This window comes from Rhizoctonia solani, chromosome 14, assembly GCF_016906535.1.
Source record: "Rhizoctonia solani chromosome 14, complete sequence".
NCBI classification, from domain to species: Eukaryota; Fungi; Basidiomycota; class Agaricomycetes; order Cantharellales; family Ceratobasidiaceae; genus Rhizoctonia; species Rhizoctonia solani.
Window position 1 is genome coordinate 2,009,256 of NC_057383.1, and position 23,371 is coordinate 2,032,626.

The 23,371-nt window shown below is 48.0% G+C and overlaps 5 protein-coding genes across 5 annotated transcripts; 4 read left to right on the forward strand and 1 right to left on the reverse strand.

Annotated features, from left to right (window-relative positions):
- Positions 1-105: 105 nt before the first annotated feature.
- Positions 106-2,767, forward strand: RhiXN_11242 (Sodium/calcium exchanger protein; the record flags this gene model as incomplete). The annotated part of the gene is made up of 10 exons (XM_043331057.1): positions 106-217; positions 312-743; positions 800-880; positions 931-1,240; positions 1,301-1,606; positions 1,658-2,024; positions 2,174-2,316; positions 2,369-2,448; positions 2,499-2,614; positions 2,672-2,767. The coding sequence occupies 10 exons, from the start codon at positions 106-108 to the stop codon at positions 2,765-2,767; spliced, it is 2,043 nt and encodes a 680-aa protein (XP_043186402.1).
- A 1,727-nt stretch (positions 2,768-4,494) lies between these two features.
- Positions 4,495-6,931, forward strand: RhiXN_11243 (uncharacterized protein; the record flags this gene model as incomplete). Its single annotated transcript, XM_043331058.1, has 5 exons — positions 4,495-5,049; positions 5,106-5,261; positions 5,318-6,062; positions 6,126-6,289; positions 6,347-6,931. The coding sequence occupies 5 exons, from the start codon at positions 4,495-4,497 to the stop codon at positions 6,929-6,931; spliced, it is 2,205 nt and encodes a 734-aa protein (XP_043186403.1).
- Positions 6,932-9,585: 2,654 nt separating this feature from the next.
- On the forward strand, positions 9,586-14,416 carry RhiXN_11244 (peptidase C14; the record flags this gene model as incomplete). The annotated part of the gene is made up of 6 exons (XM_043331059.1): positions 9,586-10,011; positions 10,077-10,207; positions 10,256-10,394; positions 10,442-10,489; positions 10,543-12,060; positions 12,113-14,416. 6 exons carry the CDS (start codon positions 9,586-9,588, stop codon positions 14,414-14,416), a joined length of 4,566 nt encoding a protein of 1,521 aa, XP_043186404.1.
- Positions 14,417-15,000: 584 nt separating this feature from the next.
- RhiXN_11245 (uncharacterized protein) lies at positions 15,001-15,399 on the reverse strand (the record flags this gene model as incomplete). Its single annotated transcript, XM_043331060.1, has 1 exon — positions 15,001-15,399. One exon carries the CDS (start codon positions 15,397-15,399, stop codon positions 15,001-15,003), a length of 399 nt encoding a protein of 132 aa, XP_043186405.1.
- Positions 15,400-15,625: 226 nt separating this feature from the next.
- On the forward strand, positions 15,626-16,607 carry RhiXN_11246 (uncharacterized protein; the record flags this gene model as incomplete). Its single annotated transcript, XM_043331061.1, has 3 exons — positions 15,626-15,711; positions 15,769-15,887; positions 15,943-16,607. 3 exons carry the CDS (start codon positions 15,626-15,628, stop codon positions 16,605-16,607), a joined length of 870 nt encoding a protein of 289 aa, XP_043186406.1.
- Positions 16,608-23,371: the final 6,764 nt, after the last annotated feature.

The window sequence follows — 23,371 nt, forward strand, 5'->3', positions numbered from 1 at the left end:
CTTGAATGATGTCTCGGTCTGTTATCTCTGTGCACAGGTCCTGCTGTGCAGCCATAAATTCAAGTCCTTGGCCCCAATACGGTGTAATATCTCTTCTGGACCACAATGATGCCATCCGCTCGAACACCACCTACCTCTGATCAGTACTCATCTCTTCATGAGGTGCCTTCCCCCCCGCCTCAGATTCAAGTTCCCGTAGCAGGCCCCGGTTTAAATGGTTCCGCCCCTTTAACACCAGAACCACAGAACATGTCTCAAGGCGAGTGAACCAAAATTGGACCCTGATATTAGCCACTAACTTCAATTTGCAGCCTCTATCGATGAAATGCACCGTGTTCATGATATCGAACACGAATCACAAGACAGGACCAATCCCACTAATAATACGCACGAACGCCGGCATATTCAACCTATATCTCATAGCGACAATGCAGGTGTTTCCGATCCCTGGAGTCCTAGTTACCAACGAAACCCAAATCGATTCTCCCTCGGGGCGAGTTCTGGAAAGCTTACCGTGGCTACATCATATGTCAGCGGAAACAGCGAACCCTCACACCCGCGGGGCCCATTATATGCACACCATCGACATCGCTCCGCTTCACCCGATGCACCCGTTCGTATTCGACGCAAAGCTCCTGGACTCTCCAATTTCTTTCGCAAGCTAAATGGGGAGCGTGTACGTGAGCGCGGTCACAAAGTACCCGGATTTTGGCAAAGCCTGAAGGCTATCATGTTGTGTAGCTGTGAGTAAAGATGATGAGGATGACGCAATGAATTGATCGACCGGGCGCTTTCACAGGGTTGAACATTTTACTAGTGTTCCTTCCTTTTTCATGGATCGCAGCTCTAGCCAAGTGGGAAGAGGTTTATACCTTTATTCGTGAATACTCTCACAATAGTCCTACCCTTTATGCTCTAACATATATGCAGTGTCATTCATTGCGATTATTCCACTCGAAAACTTATCCGAGTACGGTGGAGAACAATTGGCGCTCTACTGCGGGGAAAGTATCGGTGACCTCATTGTGATTACGCTTCACAACACCGTCGAAGCCGTACTCGCTATCGTTCTTTTAGTCAAGTGTGAACTCAAGCTGCTTCAATCAACAGTGATCGGTGTGGTTTTGCTTCACTGTCTACTCGTCCCTGGAGTCGCGTTCTTGACGGACGGAACCAAATTATGGGCTCAGCAGCTCAAGCCACGAATAACCGAGCTCAATCAAAGTTTGCTGACAATTGGGTATGTCATCTAAGGCCTTTGTGTTGATGGCATATCCCTTAATGAGTGCGTTTTGAATAGAGTCTTATCCCTTGTCGTGCCGACTGCCTTCTTCTCTGCCCTCCCATACGAACATCCCGAACAATACGCCCCTCAATTTATCAACGAAACGCGCATAGCGACCCGTCCAGGCTCGGCACCAACGCGCAGAGATCTATTGTCCACCAACCTGCTTGATTTGAACAAGCGCGTGCTGTTCACACCTCCTACGCACAACGCTTCTATTTACGCCATTCAAGTTGCATCGACCGTTGACGCGGTGTCAGACTTGACTCGGGACTGGTTGTTACGGCTATCAAGAGGTATCTCTATTATACTTCTTCTCGTGTAAGCTTATTATATTTTCTCAGTTCAGAATCAGGACTGATTAATCCATAGTTACGTTGGCTCAAGAATTTATCTCCATAATCCACCCGGTGAACACATTGTTGTCGAAACTGTTCATACTACGGCCGAAGATGACCATGTTGAGAAAGGCCATGCAGTTGTCTATAGTGAACTCACGCCTCGCGACCCTTTCAATCCCATGCATACATTCAAACGACCGTTCAGGAAGCCACATTCAAAGGAAGATATGGAAGAGGATCGTGAGCGGTTAATTTCACAGGTCGAGCACGAGCATGGCGCTTCAGAGTTTATTGATGAAGGAAGTAACAAACACCAACATCCTCCCGAAGTAAATCCTTGGGTCGCAATACTGTTATTAATAATCATAATTGGGCTATTGAGCATTACTGCTGAATGGGTAAGTACTCTGAAATTTATTCACTGAACGTAAATGAATGATTCCATCTAGCTCGTTAAAAGCATTGACGTGATTCGGGCGAAGCGTTTATTTAGTTCCGAGGCAAGTCCTTGTCTTTCCCACTTGCTACCTAGTTAACACAGCTATAGTGGTTCGGATTAATATTACTTCCCCTAATTTCTTTTGCTGGGGACGGACTCAATACACTCATGTTCTTTATCCGTTCAAACCTCATGAAGATGGACGTCCGTTGGCCGAATGACCTTGCGAAGGCAAAATCCATTGATCTCAGGTACTTTTTTGTTCCATCTCCGCTTCGCTTTTTGACCGAAGACCTTTCATAGTGTTCAGTTCACTCTTTTTTGGATCCCAGTGCTAATTTTGGTTGCATGGGCACTGGAAAAACCACTCACGCTACTCTTTGGTTCGTGTTCTACCTCTCGTTTTCTAAATAAGCAACAAACCAGGGATTAGACCATTTCGAAATCGTAGTCGTAGTCGGAGCCTCGTTCCTCGTCAATTCGATCACCCAAGACGGACGGACGAACTGGTCTGAAGGCCTGATTATGGTCGGATTTTACGTTATCATTGTAGGTTATCTTAGATAGCCAAGTTCAAGGTGACACACTAATGTTGCAATAATATAGGCATTGGCAGCGTGGTACTATCCAGGCCATGCTGAGGCCCATTTCTTGCTTCAATGCAAGTCGATGCAAGAGTTATTATCGAACCCGCCATTCTGAGGACATGTATACTCCACGATTTTGACGTGGTTGATTAGGGCACTGGATATTTGAAAGCTTACTTCGTAGGCGACCAAATCGGGTGGACGCGACAATATTTTGTAATTTAATGTGTGTTGATAAGTCATTGCATACGTACCTATATGCATGGTGTCCTGGTAGCTTTAGTTTACCAAGCACAGATCTCTATAGGTCCTGATGCGCTCCTCTACAAAGTGGTCTAGATCTCTCCCACATTTACAACTGATTGGGAGAAAAGCTATTCGGTAGATACGCGTGTGGTCAGAAATTGGGCCCCTAGAGGGGCTGCCGGGTCGCATTAGCGACACCGATAGGAAAGCTTAAGACCGGGGCACTGAGACGCGGGGGGGGGGGGCATTAGAGACGGGGATGTGTAGCGGTGGAAGGGATGAATCTCCGCGTATGCGGGCACGTGTGCCTCTATAAATAATTTCTCGGGATGCTACATATTTTTTAAATACATTCCCCTTCATAAACGAACAAGATTGAGGATGCTACTTATCCCCGTCCAACCCCTGCCTCCGCAGGTGTCCGCTTGTTTCTCTGGTTCTTGCCTCGCTCTCCGTCTCTTCTCTCTTATTCTCTCTCCGCCTCTCTCTTTCTCTCGCCGTTGCGTTTTTATGTGCCCATGGATGCGTTGCGTCATGGTCTTTCATATATTATCACGAGCGGTTTGCCTAGTTCGTATGTAGCTCCTGTTCTCCGCAATAGAAGTGTATTAAAAAAATGCGGGCACGTGCTATATACATGCGACTGGGGCGCATACCCCGGTGCCTCCTAGTCCGAGGTGAGTTGGGTGGCTACTCTTAACAGCTACAGGGCGTGGTGGCGGGTGGGAAGAAACAAAGAGCTGCACGAGACTCTGGAAAGTTGGGCCGTGACTGGTCTGTTCACAGTCACGTGCTGGAAGATTTTTTTGATACAATTTATTACTTGGACCTGAATACATGGTTGGACACCAAGGTTCCACTGGAGCAAGGCTACGTACATAGCAGCAGAAAAGGAAGGAAGCTAGCCCCGGCGGAACATCGGGGCATCACCTCAGCTATACATAACCAATCACATAGTATTGTCAGGAAAAACCAGGTGAGCTAATCAGCGCTTATTAGCTTGTTAGATCAATTAGCTACTCCCTCCATCATGATAGACCATAATTACAAGCCGACTGTTTCATAAGCTCAAAATGTAGTCTGGATGGGGAGAAAGGTGGGATTTACTATCAAAAGCGGCCTTTGGCTCCCGTTTTTGATGAGCGCCAAAGTTAGGTAGTGGTGGGCTGGTGACCCTCCTTTACAAGCCATGATCGAATATATTAGTCGTGGATTAGGAGTCTATCTGAGCCTTAACTATACGCCACGTGTGTGAGCGGTTTGCCTTGTTTCGCATGTAGCTCCTTAAATATGAATCAAAAAAAAAAATACGCCACGTGAATAATAACTTATTGTTAAGAAATATACGAAATTCTTTACAACAAGGAGACTCATGAGTCATTCTGGATCTGTGATTTACAAATCACATCAAAATTCATTTTGAACACTCCGTACGGGTGCCGTGAGCATATTTTCCAAAAGCACAATGGACTCCATTGAATGGAGACAATGTTTGGTCTGTGGCGGTGCACAAGGTGACTCGGGCGCTTATCGAGAGGTTCACTTCCTGCCAAAACTCTGCGAGGTTTCACGTAATTTTGTGTCGCCACGATCATCATGTCCAACACCCATGGGGACTCTCCAACGAAAGCTAGACACACGCATTCCAGCGAATATCGGTCATGGCACGTAGCTGATTCCCGAAAAACACTCACGCGCGACATCCCAGAGGTCCCGGAGGTGTATCTGGATTCTCTCATGGACGCGGTCCTCCCTTCTCTCCCGCCTGAAACGCTAAATGGGGTTTGCAATGCGCTCGAAACAGCTGGTCATATCAAGGATCCGGATACCCCTAATTCACGATGGCGTTGCTTGCCATTGGACCCGTGCGTTAACACCAAGCCTGAGACCGAGAAATTTCGATTTCTCGACAATGTTTCTCAAGCCATAATCGAATCCTATCATAGTTTCCATCATATGGAGCCCACTCTCACCACACGGCTCCAAGTGACTGGGCAAATCACGCCGCTTGGCAATCGCCGTAACACTTCCCGACCGGACGGATATTTCCAAGTAATTATCGAGGACCCAGGTCCAAGACAATCGAATTGGGCCGATATTGTTATGCCCATGGAATTCAAGAATGTACATAATCGACAGAATCAAATTGATGTAAGAGCCCCGATAAACTTCGCGTTTAGAGCTCACCTGTTGATGCTGACCGGCAGGACTTTGGCAAAGTAATGTGGTCGATGCACCATATCATGCGCAACGACGCTCGTCGTAGATATGTACATGGGCTTACCTGTGAGAATACAAAAGTCCGGTTATGGTATAATGACCGAGCCGATGTTGTCGCCTCACAGGAGTTTGATGTGAACAAGGTAAGCGATTTATAATTAGCTGACCTTGCCGGGGAAATAAATACAGGGTTTTATAGGACTGGAAATTCCTCGTCCGTATCATTTTATCCGTGCTACTAGCCGAAGGAGTTGAATTAGGCTACAACCCAAATATCCAACTTGTTCCCTCCAACAACCTAAACTCCGAGCCTTCCTACGATATCACCATTCGAAACCCCGACACGCAGGCGAGTACTATATACCGCACTGTTGGGATAATCTCCGATGTAGGAGCCGATAGTATGGTTGGTCGTGGAACTCGTGTGTGGGAAGTCCGGAAGCTGGTTGATGGAGAACTGGTTGGCACTTCATATGCTCTCAAAGATACGTGGGTGCACGAAGATCGTGTCCCAGAGCATAAGCTTATCCAGAAATTCCGGAGCGAACAGCCAGATTACGCCCAGCACTTTCTTACTCCGATAGATTATGGTTTTGCACCCTTTGATCCCGCTCAACCACTCGTCCTGGATAATACCCACACAACTCTGCGCCGAAAAGAGTTGGTACCAACTCGAAAGCTCCTACCCACACATTCTGGGTCACCCTCGGCGGTTGCGCTCCACATTACAAGTAGCAGAAGCCTGAAAACCACGAGTTCCGTGAGGGACAGCGTTGGACACTTGGGAGACATTCCGGATTCACCTTCGGAGGGGCATCAAGTCTTCCTTCTGGGTAAATATCCTCGCCAACACTACCTCACCGTATTCGAGGAGATTGGCACTCCGATACACAAATTGCGCAATTTCGCAGAGGTATTCACCGCGATCCAAGGTGGTTGGGAAGGTGAGCGAGGCACAAGAACTTTAACGGTCGCTGACATTTGCCGTTCTCCCCATGATTCTGAAGGCCTGCATGCCATACACCTTTGCAAGTACGTTCATCGAGACGTGAGTTCGGGGAATATACTACTTGTACCACCCAAAGGCCCCTGGGGTGAACGTGGTGTGATAATGGACTTGGAGTATGGGAAGGATATCAATGACACGAGAGTTGCCCATAATGTACGAACGGTGAGAGTCATACACTTCATGATTACCGTTTCCGAGGCTTATTTGAGTCTTATGTAGGGCACAGTGTTATTTATGGCCACCGAGGTAGCTCTCATGGACCATCATCGATTTCGCACCATCCCATCACCCGGGCAAACGTCTAATTCGCGTGAAGTCCTGGAGTCAATAGCGGAATCCCTAATGGAACAAACCCTAGAGCCACCCCAAAAACCGATCCAAGTTCCCCCGTTCCGGCACAACCAACTCCACGATATGGAATCAATCTGGTGGCTATGCATGTGGATGATGTTCCACCTTATTCAACCCTCAAAAAACAGGCAGGACCAGATAAATAACTACCATCACGTATTCTGCAGCGCGGAGAGCAAGGTAGCCTTTATTTGCGGTTCCGGGCTGTATCGCAAGTTCACCTCGCACCTTTCGGAACACCAAACGTGGGTTGACCTTATGGAGAGGTGGTCGCAGATCTTGAATAACCTATATTCTACATCATACGGGGAGCACGATACTTCGGCAATCCCACCAAACCAACTTCGAATTTGCGATAAGGATATCCAAACCTCTTACAAGCTTGGGAAAGGATTTTTATTGAAGCTTCATCAGGCCTCTACGTCACTCTCCGACTTTGTGACACTTTCGTAACATGATGAAGCGCCGGTCGTTTCGGCCACTCGCAGAACTTCTCGTCTAACCCTCGACTGTGTACTCCTGCCAGCGGCCAAGAAAACCGGTTAGTTGCTATCTCTTTGTTGTTGGCGAAATCTTACTGGTATTGTTTGAACAGTTCGAAATAACTCAGGAAGCCGTGGGTGAGTGAAACGCCGAGAAGTTGTGGATTATCCGCGTATTTTCCATTTTATATTCTCAATACTGGGCGGGGGGGGGGATTTTTGAGAACTCGCCAGATCTAGATTATATGACGATGATAACATTTGCTAATATTGTGTATGCGATCAATAATATACTGGTATGGTATCTACACGAGGTATCTGGGTGCTGTCTCGGGGTCGGTTTGGAGCAACGCACTTGAGACGGTGGAAATGATGTAGGCAACAACCCGAGTTTCACCGCGTGATCAACTTGGGAAAGCACGTGGACCGCTCAGCTCGCTTCCTTATATGGAAACGTCTCAGTCATCGCCTCCCGGCGCGGCTCTCGGTGTATGTTAGCCGGCTGCCATCTTTCGATCCTTCAGAACCGAGGAAAGAAAGAATACTGGAAGTGGTGTAGCGCGACACTGGGAGCAGTGCTAACATAGGGGTTTATATTAATTATCTCGCTCCACCTTTCGGCCATCTGTTGATACCCAGCGACTCTTTCTAGGGCTGAGCGTTGATCCAATTGTTTCACAAGCTGGACGCAATGGTATTGGTGCTCCAGATGCGCTGATCCAGCCAATCTTTTGCTTTTCTATGTAGTTCATTGTTTCGGCTTATGGCAAGAAACAGTTCATGGATCACAGTTGAGTTTGACGTCCCGCATTCAAAGCCGAGTTCATTTGTATCTGTACGTACTTGTACCTTTAACGTATGGCACACGAGAGTGGAGATGCAAGCCCGCAATAACCCATATTTCAGGATTTCACTATGCCGAACAGCAACCCACGTAGGGTAGTTTCCCAAACTAGACTTCTTCGGTAACAAGATCGTGGTGACAGGTTTCGGCCAGGATATGGACTCAAGGGCCCATTAATACAATTCAAACCCAAGTCCGCAGTAGCCTATCGTACTTTGAAGCAAATACTACGATTTGGATTGATCTTGCGATCCCAAGATCTACACCCTGGAGTGCTGGGTCTAGACCCCTTGGATTGTAATGGCTCCCTTGCCATTTCGTTGGTTACGATTTGAGGCAAGTTGACCTAACTATCAGAGGCCTTAAGCCATCTGATATCTACATGCTTCAAAGACACATGGAATCGCAGTTATATGTTTAGCTCCAATAAATTCGGCTTAGTCCTATGAACAATGTTGGTATTCCCAAATGGGAAGTACGTAATACACCTTTCTAGAAGAATACGTTGATTGCCCCAGTACGATTGCATCACTGATCCGCTCCTACACCGGCCTCGATCACACGTAACTTTGAACCACCGGTATTTACACGCTTCCAATTTGTCACGTACGAATTCATAAATCTTCACAATGGTTTACATGAGCATATGTCCACAAATCATAATCGCACAACTGGAGATCCAGCGCAAAGATAGACTTCGCAAAAAAGTTCCCCCGTGGTCATGATAAGTCGGCCATTCATATTGATCGCACGGTGGGCCCCAAAAGTGTGGATCTTCTGAACGTAAAAAATCGCGCGTTATATGCGGAGTGTTGGCGGAATCCGACCAGTTTTTCCATGAGTCCGCATCCCCAACTCACCCCCGTGTCGTCGAGGTACGGATGTCTGACAAAATCTGGACGTCATGCGGATTTTCCGTACTTTTGGGGCTCACCGTGTCATGTCAAGGCTGGGAATTTCAATACCCTGATTTCAAGCCTTCGCTGCCCAACCTACTTTAACATGGATGTTATCCTCTCGTCCCTGGAGCTCTATTCTACCTTATTCTCTTTTATTTCCGCGGCTGGACGCGTCCGATAGACACACGCACAATTACCAGGCTCACATTTACCTTAATCTTTTATCTTTTCTCCTTTATGTTCTTATCCATCGCTAGTATATGCTATGAAACACTGGATCTCTCTCTCTGATTCGCGGGGTGCTCCCCGGTATTTTGTATTCTATCATGGGGCTGGGCTCCAACACGACTATAATAGGATTCCGAAAAAAGGCCTTGCGCCCGTTCATGCATTATCATATACTGTAGTTTTATTTATCGATTGAAATGCTTGTTCATCCACCTTCGGACCACTTGCGAAGACGAAAAGACGAAAAGACGAAAAGTTACATTAAAACCAGATTATGATGTTGCTGGCGAATACTCACCAGCATAAAAAAAATTCGTAAATACACGCAAAGTGAGTCGTAAGAAATCCGGAGTGCTCCGCATCTCCAGTCCTTGGCTTCGACAGCACATACTCACCTCTGCAGTGCGAGCCTGAAAGTACGAGCGCTTCTGGCGATTTCCAAGCACAATTCTGATAATCATAATCTGCAACCGGGCGTTTACCGATTTATATGTGGCTGTGTTGCCTGGCTGGGCTTCCCCTAACCACCTCAGACGAGCTAGTTCTGTACTTGGTTGGCGATTCAAGTTACCCCGAGCAGTACTTGTAGGTCAATTTCAGTCATTAAGGGCTCGGATGATTAAGAATACCTAGCTTCCCCACATATTTACTTACATGTCTTCCACGCCCCGCGCCAAACGGGGCCCGCTTGACTGCTGGGTGTCTAAGATCGCAAAGCGCCCACGGTCAAATGTAACGACCCCAGAGCCCGCTTCAAGTTCCAATAATGCGACTCAAACCTCAAACGCCTCGGGAGAAACGTCTCAAATGCAATCTGCCACCCCAGTCCCTCGTGATATGTCGACCGCACCTCCGCCTGCTATCGAGGACAGTATAAGGGGTGGTCTGACCCCGTCCTCTCCTCATGAGTCAGCACCTGTCGCGGGTCCTAGGACGCCAGCTTCTCAGAAAAATACAGCGAAAAGGCCACGCTTACAACGTGTTGGCGCGGCGCTTAAAGACTTGAGTCAAAGTGCGGGTGTATTTCCGCCACTTCAAGCCGTTATCACCGACGTGATATCATGTTTCGAGACACTCAAGGTCAGTCGCATACGATCTGCACAATGAAGCGAATGCAATCTACTGACGCATTCGCGCAAACGCAGATAGACCCAGGGTACGAGACGGAGTATGAAGCACTCTTACAGGAGCTTCAGGCCTTGAGCGGTTCCTTAGCCTATCATGTGCCGAGGTCGAACTCTGCTCATATGTCGGACTGCATAACTAGAATGAAAAGGTTAGCACCAAGGGTCAGATGAGATAAAGCAACTCATAGGATGCACAGGTCGATCGAGAAACAAACGGAAGTGATCAAGAAATGGCGAGATCAGCCCATAGAACGCAACATGGACAAGGCCGAGCAATACCGGAAGGAAGTCCTGGCGGCATATCGTGGCATTGAGAGCGCCTTTCGCCAGCTGCAGGTCAGTACCAGTTGGCAGCTTGGTGAGTTGCTCATGGTGGATAACAGACCGATGCGACCATGGATATATGGAGTAGTGTAGTGGAGCAGACTGCGGTACGTTGGAATATGTTCACAAGGAGATGTTAGGCTGAGTCGATCGATAACAGAATAGCCGCCTCGATAAGTTGTTCCCATCCAGATTAGCTGCACATAACTCCACTCTCTCAACCGAGGTCGATCGCCGAGCCTGTACCAAACACACACGAACCCAGATCCTGTCCGAGCTTGACCAATGGTCAGTCGATCCTCGGAAGCCCAACATATACTGGATGAACGGCATGGCTGGCACAGGCAAGACTACCATCGCATATACGTTTGCCGAGTCGCTCAAGTCACGAGGACTTCTTGGTGCGAGCTTTTTCTGCACGCGAACTTCCAGTGAGTGCAAGGACGTAGGACGAATCATACCAACGATCACATATCAGCTTGCACTGTACTCCATGAGCTTCCAATCAGCGGTCGTGAAGGTACTGGGGAGCAATCCTGACATCGGGACCCGGGCTATAACGGAACAATGCGAGAGGCTGATCAAAGAGCCGATCATGCAGGCGAAGGACGATATACCCGACGGACTTGTGGTCGTGATCGATGCACTTGACGAATGCAGCAACGTGAACGGGGTACGAATGATCCTAGACGTGCTTTTCAGGATTGCTCCCAACTTGCCTCTCAAGTTCTTCGTCGCCAGTCGACCCGAACCCAACATCCGCCACAGGGTCGAGGCCCGATCCGACCTGAGTCGGTCGATATGCGTACTGCACGAGATCGAGAGGTCGATGGTCGAGGCAGACATCGAGCTATACCTTCGTGAAGAGCTTGGAGACAGCGTGTCCGAGCACGATTTGACCCAGCTTACTAAGCTATCCGGAAGACTTTTCATATATGCCGCCACCGCCATTCGATATGTCCGACAGATGGGCACCATGGTCGACCCAGATCGGCTCGGGGCCATTCTCAGTTCGTCGTCAAGCTCGGGCTATGAACACTCGGATATTGACGACCTGTATACCACAATCCTGGAGGCTGCAATACGCCAAACTGGCCGAAACCCCCATGAGCAGCAACAGATGCAACTGGTTCTCTGGACCGCAGTTTGCACGCGGGAGCCGGTGGACATCGATACACTGGCATCCCTGACGGGGATCAAAGCGACAAAGGCTAACATACTGCTGCAGCCTCTGTATTCGGTGTTGCACGTGTCGCAAGCAACTAAGATGGTCACCACGCTGCATGCATCGTTCCCCGACTTTATGTTTGATGAGGCGCGGTCGACCAAGTTCTACTGCGACGAAACAAAGCACAGTCAGCTGCTTGCCGAACGGTGCTTCTTGGTGATGGAAGAACAGCTGCGATTCAACATCTGTAGTCTAGAGGCGTCGTTTATACCCGATAGCGAAGTGCAAGACCTAGAAGATCGGATAGCAAGGTCAATCTCGTCAACGCTGTCATACGTAGCGCACCACTGGGGAGACCATGTAGTCAAGAGCGCGCCGTGTGAGATAGTGCGGAAAGGGCTGAAGGAGCTCCTGTCATACCGACTGCTGTTCTGGATGGAGGTGATGAGCCTGAAGCGTACGCTGGACAAAGGGATGGGTATGCTGTCGGCGCTCAAGCCATGGGTGACGGTAAGGCATTTGAGTAGAGCAGTATTAGTATGAGGCTGATGATGGGTGATAGGTTGAAGATACACCACCAGATCTTGTCAGGCTGCTGGACGACTCGTGGATCTTCGTGTCAAAGTATGCTGCTGGATCTGTTTCGCAGTCGACGCCGCATATATACATCTCGGCATTGCCATTTTGCCATCGGACAAGCTTGGTATACAAGCAGTACTGGAGTCATACTCGGGATCTTCTAGGCTTGGAAGGATCTGCGGTGGAACAAAGTCAAACGGCGCTACTAGCATCATGGCCGATGGACTCAAAAGCCCTCTCGCTGGCATTCTCTCCTGATGGGTCTCGATTTGCAATTGGATTCGAAGATGGCACAGTACATGTATTTTATACCCACAATGGAACGGTTGCTCTTGGCCCCCTCGGGGGGCATACCAGGAAAGTCAAATCCGTAGCGTTCTCTCCCGATGGACTGTTGCTTGTCTCTGGCTCTGACGACTGTACAATCCTTGTGCGAGACGCGCAGACAGGCAGTTGCATATATGACATCGTCAAAGGGCATGAAAGAGGAATGGCGCCAGTATTGTTCTCACCTGACGGCAAGCACATCCTCTCAGGGTCCATAGACAAGACAACGCGGATGTGGGACAGTGGCAACGGCAGTCTGATACCCAGCTCCATCAAACGCCATCCTTCAATAGTCAACTGCACAGCATTCTCTCCTGATGGCAAGCATATCGCATGTGGCTTGGATAGCAAAGAGTGTCCCATTGTTGTTTACGATGCACCCACCAGCAAGTCTCTCCCTTTTCCATTCGATGCTCATCAATCCTCAGTGCGGTCAATTGCCTTTTCGCCAAACAGCAAGTACCTTGTCACTGGCCATTATTCCGGTGAACTGCGCGTCTGGAGTCTACAGGACGGCACCGCCACACACTCCCCACCCAAAGCACACAACTCCGTAATCACATCCATCGGGTTTTCGCCGCTTGGAGACAAACTCGTCACTGGCTCTTATGATAGGTGCGTGTATATATGGGATGTAGAGAACGACTACTCCAACCCTTACCTACTTGGCACACACAACGGATCGGTTTCCTCCGCTGCGTTCTCACCCGACGGCACACGAGTCGCATCATGCTCAGAAGACCGTACAGTCAAAATGTGGAATGTACTCGACTCGACATCATCTCACACCTTTTACTCCAATGCACCCACCAAGGCTGTCTTGTCGGTTGCGATCTCGCCTGATGGCTCACGCATCGCCGCAGCGGGTATTGACGAAGCAATCTACATGTTCAACGCACACAATGGCACTCCCGCTCTCCGGCCACTTGTCGCACGCACCGGTCGGATCAACTCGGTGGCGTTCTCACTCGATGGCAGGTACCTTGTTTCTGGCGACGACGACAAACGCATATATCTGTGGGATGCCACAAGGGGCAAGCTGCTATCCGGTCCACTCCGAGGGCATGAAAAAAACATACAGTCAGTTTTGTTCTCACCTGATAATAAGCACGTTGTTTCTGCATCGTCGGACAAGACCATACGCATGTGGGATGTGGATGATGGCACTCTGACACCTACAGACCTGGTCAGAACACACGACGACGAGGTCAACTCAGCGGCATTCTCCCCCGACGGCAAGCATGTTGTTTCTGGGTCTGACGACGGGGAGATCCGGATATGGGGCTCGCAGGCGCTATCACGCGTGTTTCGTCCGTTTGGGTCGCTGCGGCATAAAGGGCGTATAATGTCAGTGACGTTCTCGCCTGACGGCAGACTCATTGCTTCCGGATCCGATGATGGCGCTATCCGCATTTTCGACTCGCACAGTGGCAAGTTGGCTCTCGGTCCTCTCATGGCACATCAGGACTGGGTAAGGTCAATTGTGTTCTCACCCGACGGCAATCACATCGTATCTGGCTCGGATGATGGAAGGATTGGAGTGTGGAGGGTGGAAGATGGGGCTCCTGCATGCAATCCACTTGAAGGACATCAAGGTGGGATCAACTCGGTGGCATGTTCACCCGACGGTGCATACATCGTCTCAGGCTCGGATGACTCGACGGTTCGAGTATGGAAGACACCAGGAAGGGGCGCTGCATACGACTTATCCAGATCTGCCTCTTCGACCTTGGACCAGAGGGAGCCTTATCGTGCGATCTCCAGTGGACTGACGATCGGCCGGGATGGGTGGGCGCGCAACTCCGACTCACAGCTAGTTTTCTGGATTCCATCAGATATGCTCCGGCTCTTTCCCCGCTTCAGAAATGTGTGCACCATTGGCCCTCAAGGCAGCCTTCAAGTGGACCATGACAAGCCTCTGTTACTTGGTGACCAGTGGCACCGATGCTTTGTACGCTGAGAGTGAGGTGAGCACTGTTGATGTGGTCGATGTGTAGTCATATATTTACTTTTAGGTGGAGAATAGATACCGAATGGTCCGTAGTGTGCTTTGTGTATATCCATGGACGTTTATGAGGCCCAGTACGATGTATTTCTTTTGCTTACGCAATATAACAGTCTGTCGTGCTACACAACTTTCTGCTCCAATCAGGCCCCGCTCGAGTAAGGCCCAACGTGCGAGGTACGCCTCAATCTATGAGTGAAGCCTTAGCCGTCGGGTAAGTCACAACATATGGGAATGCGTATGAAATCGGAACACATAGAGTACATTGCTGTCGCTCGTATCTACTGTACATATAGGGCAAAGGCATTTCACAGCTCGAAAAACTTCGGGAAATAGTCTTCTAGTATTTCAACATAGAAAGTAAAATGCTCCGAACATAACTCAAAGTTAGAACTCCGAATCGTCCCTGATAGTATCAGTTGCCCTTTCCGCAACACCTTAGACAGGGCGCTGCGGATGAGCGGCGAGGTGCATACACCGTGTACCCAAAAGCTACGGATAGTCCGACCCTGCGGGTCGGATGCCCGGGAATCCGTACCCTACCGGAGGTAGGTATGCTCGGTCGGGGTGCGGATGTGAAAGTCCGGTCCCTGGTGGGGTTCGGATCCTCGTCTTCTTCTGGGGTCGGACTCTTGCCGGGGTCGGATCTCCATTAGAGGGTCGGATTTCTGTCGTCCTCCGAGGTCGGATCTCCGCTCAAGGGTCGGACTTTGCCTGAGGGTCGGATCCTTGCGGCCTCCTGGGGGGTCGGATTCTTGCAATCTTCCGGGGTCGGACTTTTGGCCTGGGGGGCGGACTTTCCCAGGGGTCGGATCTTCGTCGTCTTCGAGGGGTCGGGATATTTCCGTAGGTCGGATTTTCCAAGGTTCGGGTATTTCAGTAGGTGTCGGCAGGGGTCGGGAACCCAGTCGGGAGCCGTCAGTCAGACTCTCTGACATAAAACAATTGCCTGTTGCGTGTATTAGTTACATAAGGCAAGCGATTAGGACATACCTTGGTCCTATGAAAGCCCTATTAAACGAGACTTTAGATTTAGATTAAAGTTCCTTTCTATCTCCCTCTTACATTTGTCTCTACTCAAATTGTCTCATAGTGACTATACGAATAACCTTAGAAGATGTGTTATTCGCTGCTTGTGTTACGCGCTCTTATAGCTCCCGAATCATGTATTTAAGCGACTATTCAAGTCGCAGTTTGTTCATCTCAATTTTACTGTTTTACTTTCTTACCACCAAAGTCCAGCGAGCTCGGTATCGCTTTAAAACCACTGCATATATTATAGCTGAACTACGATCTTAGATATCTAGTTCAATAGGTTATGAGCCCCGAGAGTTACTGAGCTCACTACCGCTTGCCCACGCTGTCAAACTATCGTTCATCGACGCCCGAGCATTCTCCATCGTCTACGCCGTTGCCACCTGCCAACGTTGACTTATTGACAGAGACCTCTGATCTCTTTTACTTGCATCCTATCGTTTTAGACGCACCTTTACCCAATTCCTCGTCCGACACATCGTTTGATACCGTCGGCTACGATCTTAACGATCGATTATTCGAGCTACAGCTTGGCTCTACTGAATACCACTTTGCACGCAAACAGCTCGACTTTTACGAGCAGCTTCTAGACGCGCATTCAGGCGACGTTATTTGCCGTTTACCTATCGAGGATCGACTCTACTTACTATCATTCAATCGCATCGAATATCCGACACCTCCACCATCTCAGAATCGTTCAGCAATGGCCCCACCTACGTCTAGCACAGGTAATACTATCATCATTGCCAATAAAAACTACTCCATTTCGAAGCTACAAGGACAGGAAGACTATCAAGTATGGAAGATTCAAATGGAAGACATGTTTCAGGACATTGAGGTCCTAGAAATCGTTGAAGGCACCACTCTGCGACCTTCCAATAATCAAGATGCTGCCTTTTGGGACAAACAAAACAAGGCCTCCCTTGGAGCCTTACGTCGTCGCGTTGAAACCGGTCCTATGACCCATATTGCTTGTTGCACAAGCATTACCAAAGCCTATATTTGCTTGAAAAACCAGAGGGGTAGTGGGGAAATTTGGGTCAAAAAGGGTCCATATATGCGCATTCTCTTGGCAGATTCGGAGCACAGCCACCTACAGCTCTTGAAATAGACCCTTCCCAGACCCTGAATCCAGCTAGATCATAAGATACAGCTCCTGCAATATTCTAGTTTACACACTAATGCCATCCCCTCCCCCTCACTTATCTGATATAGAAGTGGACCCTGAAATTGAAATCCTACCAATAAACCTGCAGATTCTGAGTTGATCCATATATATCATGAGAATTGCAAATATTTATTTTCAAACCACCTTAAATGCCCAAATTAGGCATCTTCCTGCCATTTTAGGAAGTGGACACCACCATAAATGGAAAGAGCGGCCTTGATTACCCTAGAAAGTTCACACATTGGCCCAGTATATATAGTAACTTAACCCTCTTTTAACACAATTACTATTATCAGGCTTTATCAGCAATTCCTATTGACTATTGGCCAGTAGCTGGAATTTCATCACTCGATTGAACAAAGTTGCCCTAATCGAATGATGAAATTGCGACACAAGTTGTCCGTGAATCTCGTCATTCGATTAGGCAAAGTTCCTCTAATCGAATGATGAAATTCGTGGACAACTTGTTTGCAATTTCATCACTCGATTAGGGCAACTTTGCTCAATCAAGTGATGAAATTTGCTGGCTAAGTGAATTAGAGGGCTATATGCTTATACTGAGAGACTAGCAAAAGCTGTAGACTAGGGTTATTGAGTCCGCTCTTTCCATTTATGGTAGTGTCGACTTCCCAAAATGGAAATCCAATGCCCTATTAGGGCATCAATGTCAGATTTCATATGACATTTTCAAATACCCTTGATATGTATATGAATCGACTCGGAATCACGTGGTTACTTAGCAGGATTTCAATATCTAAGCGGATTACATAACATGTCAAATGTAAATATGGACCATGTCACGTGATATATATGTCAAACGATCCGGAATTGATGGATCTCCTAGTAGAATTTCATTTTCAGAGTAGATTATGAAGCAGGATTCAAGTGTAGGGGTCATTTAATGTGAGGCACACTGAAGCATAGGTTGGTGTGGCTGATACTGTTTCTGATTAGATATAGGACCAGAGAATGTAGAAAGAAGTATATTGTATATAGAAACAAATATATATTAATAGTTTAACTAATTACAAAGTATGAACAAGAGTGAGAGTGAGATAGAATAGGATGGGTCTTTAAGAGGCAGAAAAAGCCCCCTTATATATGTTATAACCTCCTTACTTATACCATTGGAATCGCACGATTTTTCTATTATTTTTAGTATTTTTTACGGACTTGATATCTTTTGTTTTTCGATCACGTGATCTCGGCGCTTATTATGCCGAGATGCCGCGCCGAGATGCCGTGCCAAGGGCGCTTAGGAGAAATCCACGCTTCTGCGCAGTCCGCAGCACGCTTCTCTTTTCACATGTAGGCTTCTATTCACACACGCACAGACCACATGTAGTTAGTAGTATTGTCTATATATACAGCAGGAAAATTGCTTGGAGACCCCAAGTCAATTTTACCTTGTCTCATACCATTGAGGAGGAACACCCCCAGCCAGCTAAGTAGCCGGCCCTTAGTAGTTCAGTAGCTTACCCCTTATTGCGCTTACCACACCTCCAGGGCTAAGCCCCCCTTGCCAGTAGTTTAGTCAGTAGACGGTTACCTTACGTAACCCCAGTATAGCCTTAGATAGTAGTTGCATAGCCTTGTTTGTAGTAGTATGGCCCCAAGCGCCCAACCCACTAGTGTGTGACCAACCTTACAGTTGGGTCACAACAATGTAAATAGTGTGCCTTGTCTATATAAACAGCAGGAAAATTGCTTGGAGACACCAAGTTGATTTTACCTTGTCTCATACCATTGAGGAGGATCATCCCCAGCCAGCTAAGTAGCCGGCCCTTAGTAGTTCAGAAGCTCACCCTTTATTGCGCTCACCACACCTCCAGGGCTAAGCCCCCCTTGCCAGTAGTTTAGTCAAGTAGACAGTTACCTTACGTAACCTTAGTATAGCCTTAGATAGTAGTTGTATAGCTTTGTTTGTAGTAGTACGGCCCCAAGCGCCCAACCCACTAGCGTGTGACCAACCTTACAGTTGGGTCACAACATTGTAAAATTGACTTGCTGTAGGCTTTTATCGACAACAAGAGGACCTCCAGTACTAGCACGAGGGAAATCACGTGAACGGACTCGCCTTTCGCTATTAATAATCAAACTAGCGTTGGTCCCACGTAGTACCAAATTGCTATAAGGCTGACAGGCTCTGATCGCCCGCATACCACGAGTTTTGCCAGAACTCTGCAAGTAGCGCTCCTAGACAGCTGAAACACCCGCTTGCAAAAAACCCGCACATATCACAATTGCCAGATCTGCTGATTTGCTGTAGGGATTGTCCAAAGCTAGGTGCTTGACGCAAGGAGTTAGCGAATAACATCTTGCGCAAAAAACCGCTCATAAGTCCTGTATCAGGCAACCCTTAGGTTATTACAAAGTAGTAGGTTGGTGGTAGGTTGAACCAAGCTACACTGCAGGGTGGCCCAAGCTACACTGCAGGGTGAACTGTGAGATGGCACAGGGTGGGAACCAGGTGGACACAACCCACATATGGTGTTAGGGTGGATTATAGGGAAAGCATCAGCCCTCCTACAAAAAGTTGCGTACTTTACACACAGCAATACCACCATCCCCTAAGTTAGGGTGAGTCATGTGACAACTGACCACCCATGCCACACAGAATTGCGTACAACATGCAGAAGTATAGCACCATGGTCAATGTTAGGGTGAGTCACATGATCAATGATTACTCCTTGTACTCACAGTTGCGTACCAAGTACGCAGCTATATGACCCACAATCATGTTAGGGTGAGTCACATGACCACCCATCACTCTACTCATGCAGAGTTGCGTACTTGGTACGCAACTATATCACACACAATTGTGTTAGGGTGAGTCACATGACCACCCACTGCTCTACTCATGCAGGGTTGCGTACGCAACTATATTGCACACAGTTATGTTAGGGTGAGTCACATGACCACCCACCGCTCTACTTGTGCAGAGTTGCGGACTTGGTACGCAACTATACCACCCACAGTTATGTTAGGGTGAGTCATGTGACCCTCCACTGCACTACTCATGCAGAGTTGCGTACTTGGTACGCAACTATACCACACACAACTGTGTTAGGGTGAGTCACATGACCACCAACTGCTCTACTTGGGCAGAGTTGCATACTTGGTACGCAACTATACCACCCACAGTTATGTTAGGGTGAGTCACATGACCACCCATCACTCTACTCATGCAGAGTTGCGTACTTGGTACGCAACTATATCACACACAATTGTGTTAGGGTGAGTCACATGACCACCCACCGCTCTACTCATGCAGGGTTGCGTACGCAACTATATTGCACACAGTTATGTTAGGGTGAGTCACGTGACCATCCACTGCTCTACTCATGCAGAGTTGCGTACTTGGTACGCAACTATACCACCCACAGTTATATTAGGGTGAATCATGTGACCATCCACTGCACTACTCATGCAGAGATGCGTACTTGGTATGCAACTATATCACACACAATTGTGTTAGGGTGAGTCACATGACCATCCACCGCACTACTCATGCAGAGTTGCGTACCAAGTACGCAACTATATCACACACAACTGTGCTAGGGTGAGTCATGTGACCCTCCACCGCACTACTCATGGAGAGTTGCGTACCAAGTACGCAACTATACCACCCACAGTTATGTTAGGGTGAGTCACATGACCACCCACCACTCTACTTGTGCAGAGTTGCGTACCAAGTACGCAACTATACCACCCACAGTTATGTTAGGGTGAGTCATGTGACCCTCCACCGCACTACTCATGCAGAATTGCGTACTTGGTACGCAACTATACCACACACAACTGTGTTAGGGTGAGTCACGTGGCCATCCACCGCTCTACTCATGTAGAGTTGCGTACCAAGTACGCAACTATATCACACACAATTGTGTTAGGGTGAGTCACGTGACCACCCACCGCACTACTCATGCAGAGTTGCGTACTTGGTACGCAACTATACCACCCACAGTTATGTGAGGGTGAGTCACATGACCACCCACTGCTCTACTCATGCGGAGTTGTGTGCGCAACTATACCGCACACAGTTATGTTAGGGTGAGTCATGTGACCCTCCACCACACTACTCATGGAGAGTTGCGTACCAAGTACGCAACTATACCACCCACAGTTATGTTGGGGTGAATCATGTGACCACCCACCACACTACTCACGCAGAGATGCGTACCAAGTACGCAACTATATCACACACAATTGTGTTAGGTGAGTCACGTGACCATCCACCGCACTACTCATGCAGAGTTGCGTACTTGGTACGCAACTATACCACACACAACTGTGTTATAGTATGAAAAAGCACCTGAATTTTGGAGAAGAACCAGGATACTGCTTTTTCCTGTGATCCAAATTGCATAGAAATTTAACAGTGCAGTCTACTACACCCTGTACACCTACTATCAAATTTTGGTGCAATTCTGTTGAGGTGAAAAAAAATTGATTTTTGAGAGATTCATGATAGCAGCATTGAGGACTGATCAGCAAACTACTGGTCAGTTGAAAAACCCCCATCCTTTTCCTTAATGATGTGAGTGCCCCCTGTTCATGTCATATAGATCCCACTGACATCAAGTCCTGTACTCACAGCTTCAGTATTGCCTGAGATACAGCAATGGGTCTGCTCACTGTGGACCCTGAGGACCGGTCGGCGACCGGTCACCTTGACTTTCTTACTTTCTCTTCATACTGTGTATGCTGCCTGTCCATGTCATATAGACCCCAATGGCTTCAAGTCCTGTACTCACAGCTTCAGTATTGCCTGAGATACAGCAATGGGTCTGCTCACTGTGGACCCTGAGGACCGGTCGGCGACCGGTCACCTTGACTTTCTTACTTTCTCTTCATACTGTGTATGCTGCCTGTACATGTCATATAGATCCCACTGACATCAAGTCCTGTACTCACAGCTTCAGTATTGCCTGAGATACAGCAATGGGTCTGCTCACTGTGGACCCTGAGGACCAGTCGGCGACCGGTCACCTTGACTTTCTTACTTTCTCTTCATACTGTGTATGCTGCCTGTCCATGTCATATAGACCCCAATGGCTTCAAGTCCTGTACTCACAGCTTCAGTATTGCCTGAGATACAGCAATGGGTCTGCTCACTGTGGACCCTGAGGACCGGTTGGCGACCGGTCACCTTGACTTTCTTACTTTCTCTTCATACTGTGTATGCTGCCTGTCCATGTCATATAGATCCCACTGACATCAAGTCCTGTACTCACAGCTTCAGTATTGCCTGAGATACAGCAATGGGTCTGCTCACTGTGGACCCTGAGGACCGGTTGGCGACCGGTCACCTTGACTTTCTTACTTTCTCTTCATACTGTGTATGCTGCCTGTCCATGTCATATAGACCCCAATGGCTTCAAGTCCTGTACTCACAGCTTCAGTATTGCCTGAGATACAGCAATGGGTCTGCTCACTGTGGACCCTGAGGACCGGTTGGCGACCGGTCACCTTGACTTTCTTACTTTCTCTTCATACTGTGTATGCTGCCTGTCCATGTCATATAGATCCCACTGACATCAAGTCCTGTACTCACAGCTTCAGTATTGCCTGAGATACAGCAATGGGTCTGCTCACTGTGGACCCTGAGGACCGGTTGGCGACCGGTCACCTTGACTTTCTTACTTTCTCTTCATACTGTGTATGCTGCCTGTCCATGTCATATAGATCCCACTGACATCAAGTCCTGTACTCACAGCTTCAGTATTGCCTGAGATACAGCAATGGGTCTGCTCACTGTGGACCCTGAGGACCGGTTGGCGACCGGTCACCTTGACTTTCTTACTTTCTCTTCATACTGTGTATGCTGCCTGTCCATGTCATATAGACCCCAATGGCTTCAAGTCCTGTACTCACAGCTTCAGTATTGCCTGAGATACAGCAATGGGTCTGCTCACTGTGGACCCTGAGGACCGGTTGGCGACCGGTCACCTTGACTTTCTTACTTTCTCTTCATACTGTGTATGCTGCCTGTCCATGTCATATAGATCCCACTGACATCAAGTCCTGTACTCACAGCTTCAGTATTGCCTGAGATACAGCAATGGGTCTGCTCACTGTGGACCCTGAGGACCGGTTGGCGACCGGTCACCTTGACTTTCTTACTTTCTCTTCATACTGTGTATGCTGCCTTTCCATGTCATATAGATCCCACTGACATCAAGTCCTGTACTCACAGCTTCAGTATTGCCTGAGATACAGTAATGGGTCTGCTCACTGTGGACCCTGAGGACCAGTCACCCACCTGTCAACTACTACTTCACTTCTGTTTTTATTCTTTGAATCTTGTATACTGCTTGCTCATGCTATTCATATTACACTGATGTCAAGTCCTGTAATGATGACTGCATTACAGCCTTTGATACAGGAATGTATTTTATCTATTATTGTTCCATGCACCAGTAATACATGACATACAGAATCAATAGTGGTGTGTTACAACTTGGAGCACACCTGCATTGTGTGAGTTACAGACCAGAAATCTACAAGTGAGAAAAATTAGAAATGCAACCCTGTAGGCATAAATGTGTAACTAACCAAACCAAGCTAAACCAAGCTAAACCAACCAACCAACCAGCTAACAAAATTGTCCAACTGTATGCATTTAATATTATGTTCTAATATCATGTCTAGGAGTCAGTATCCTTTGCTGGCAATGCTCATTTGTTGTTGTTGTTGTACGCACA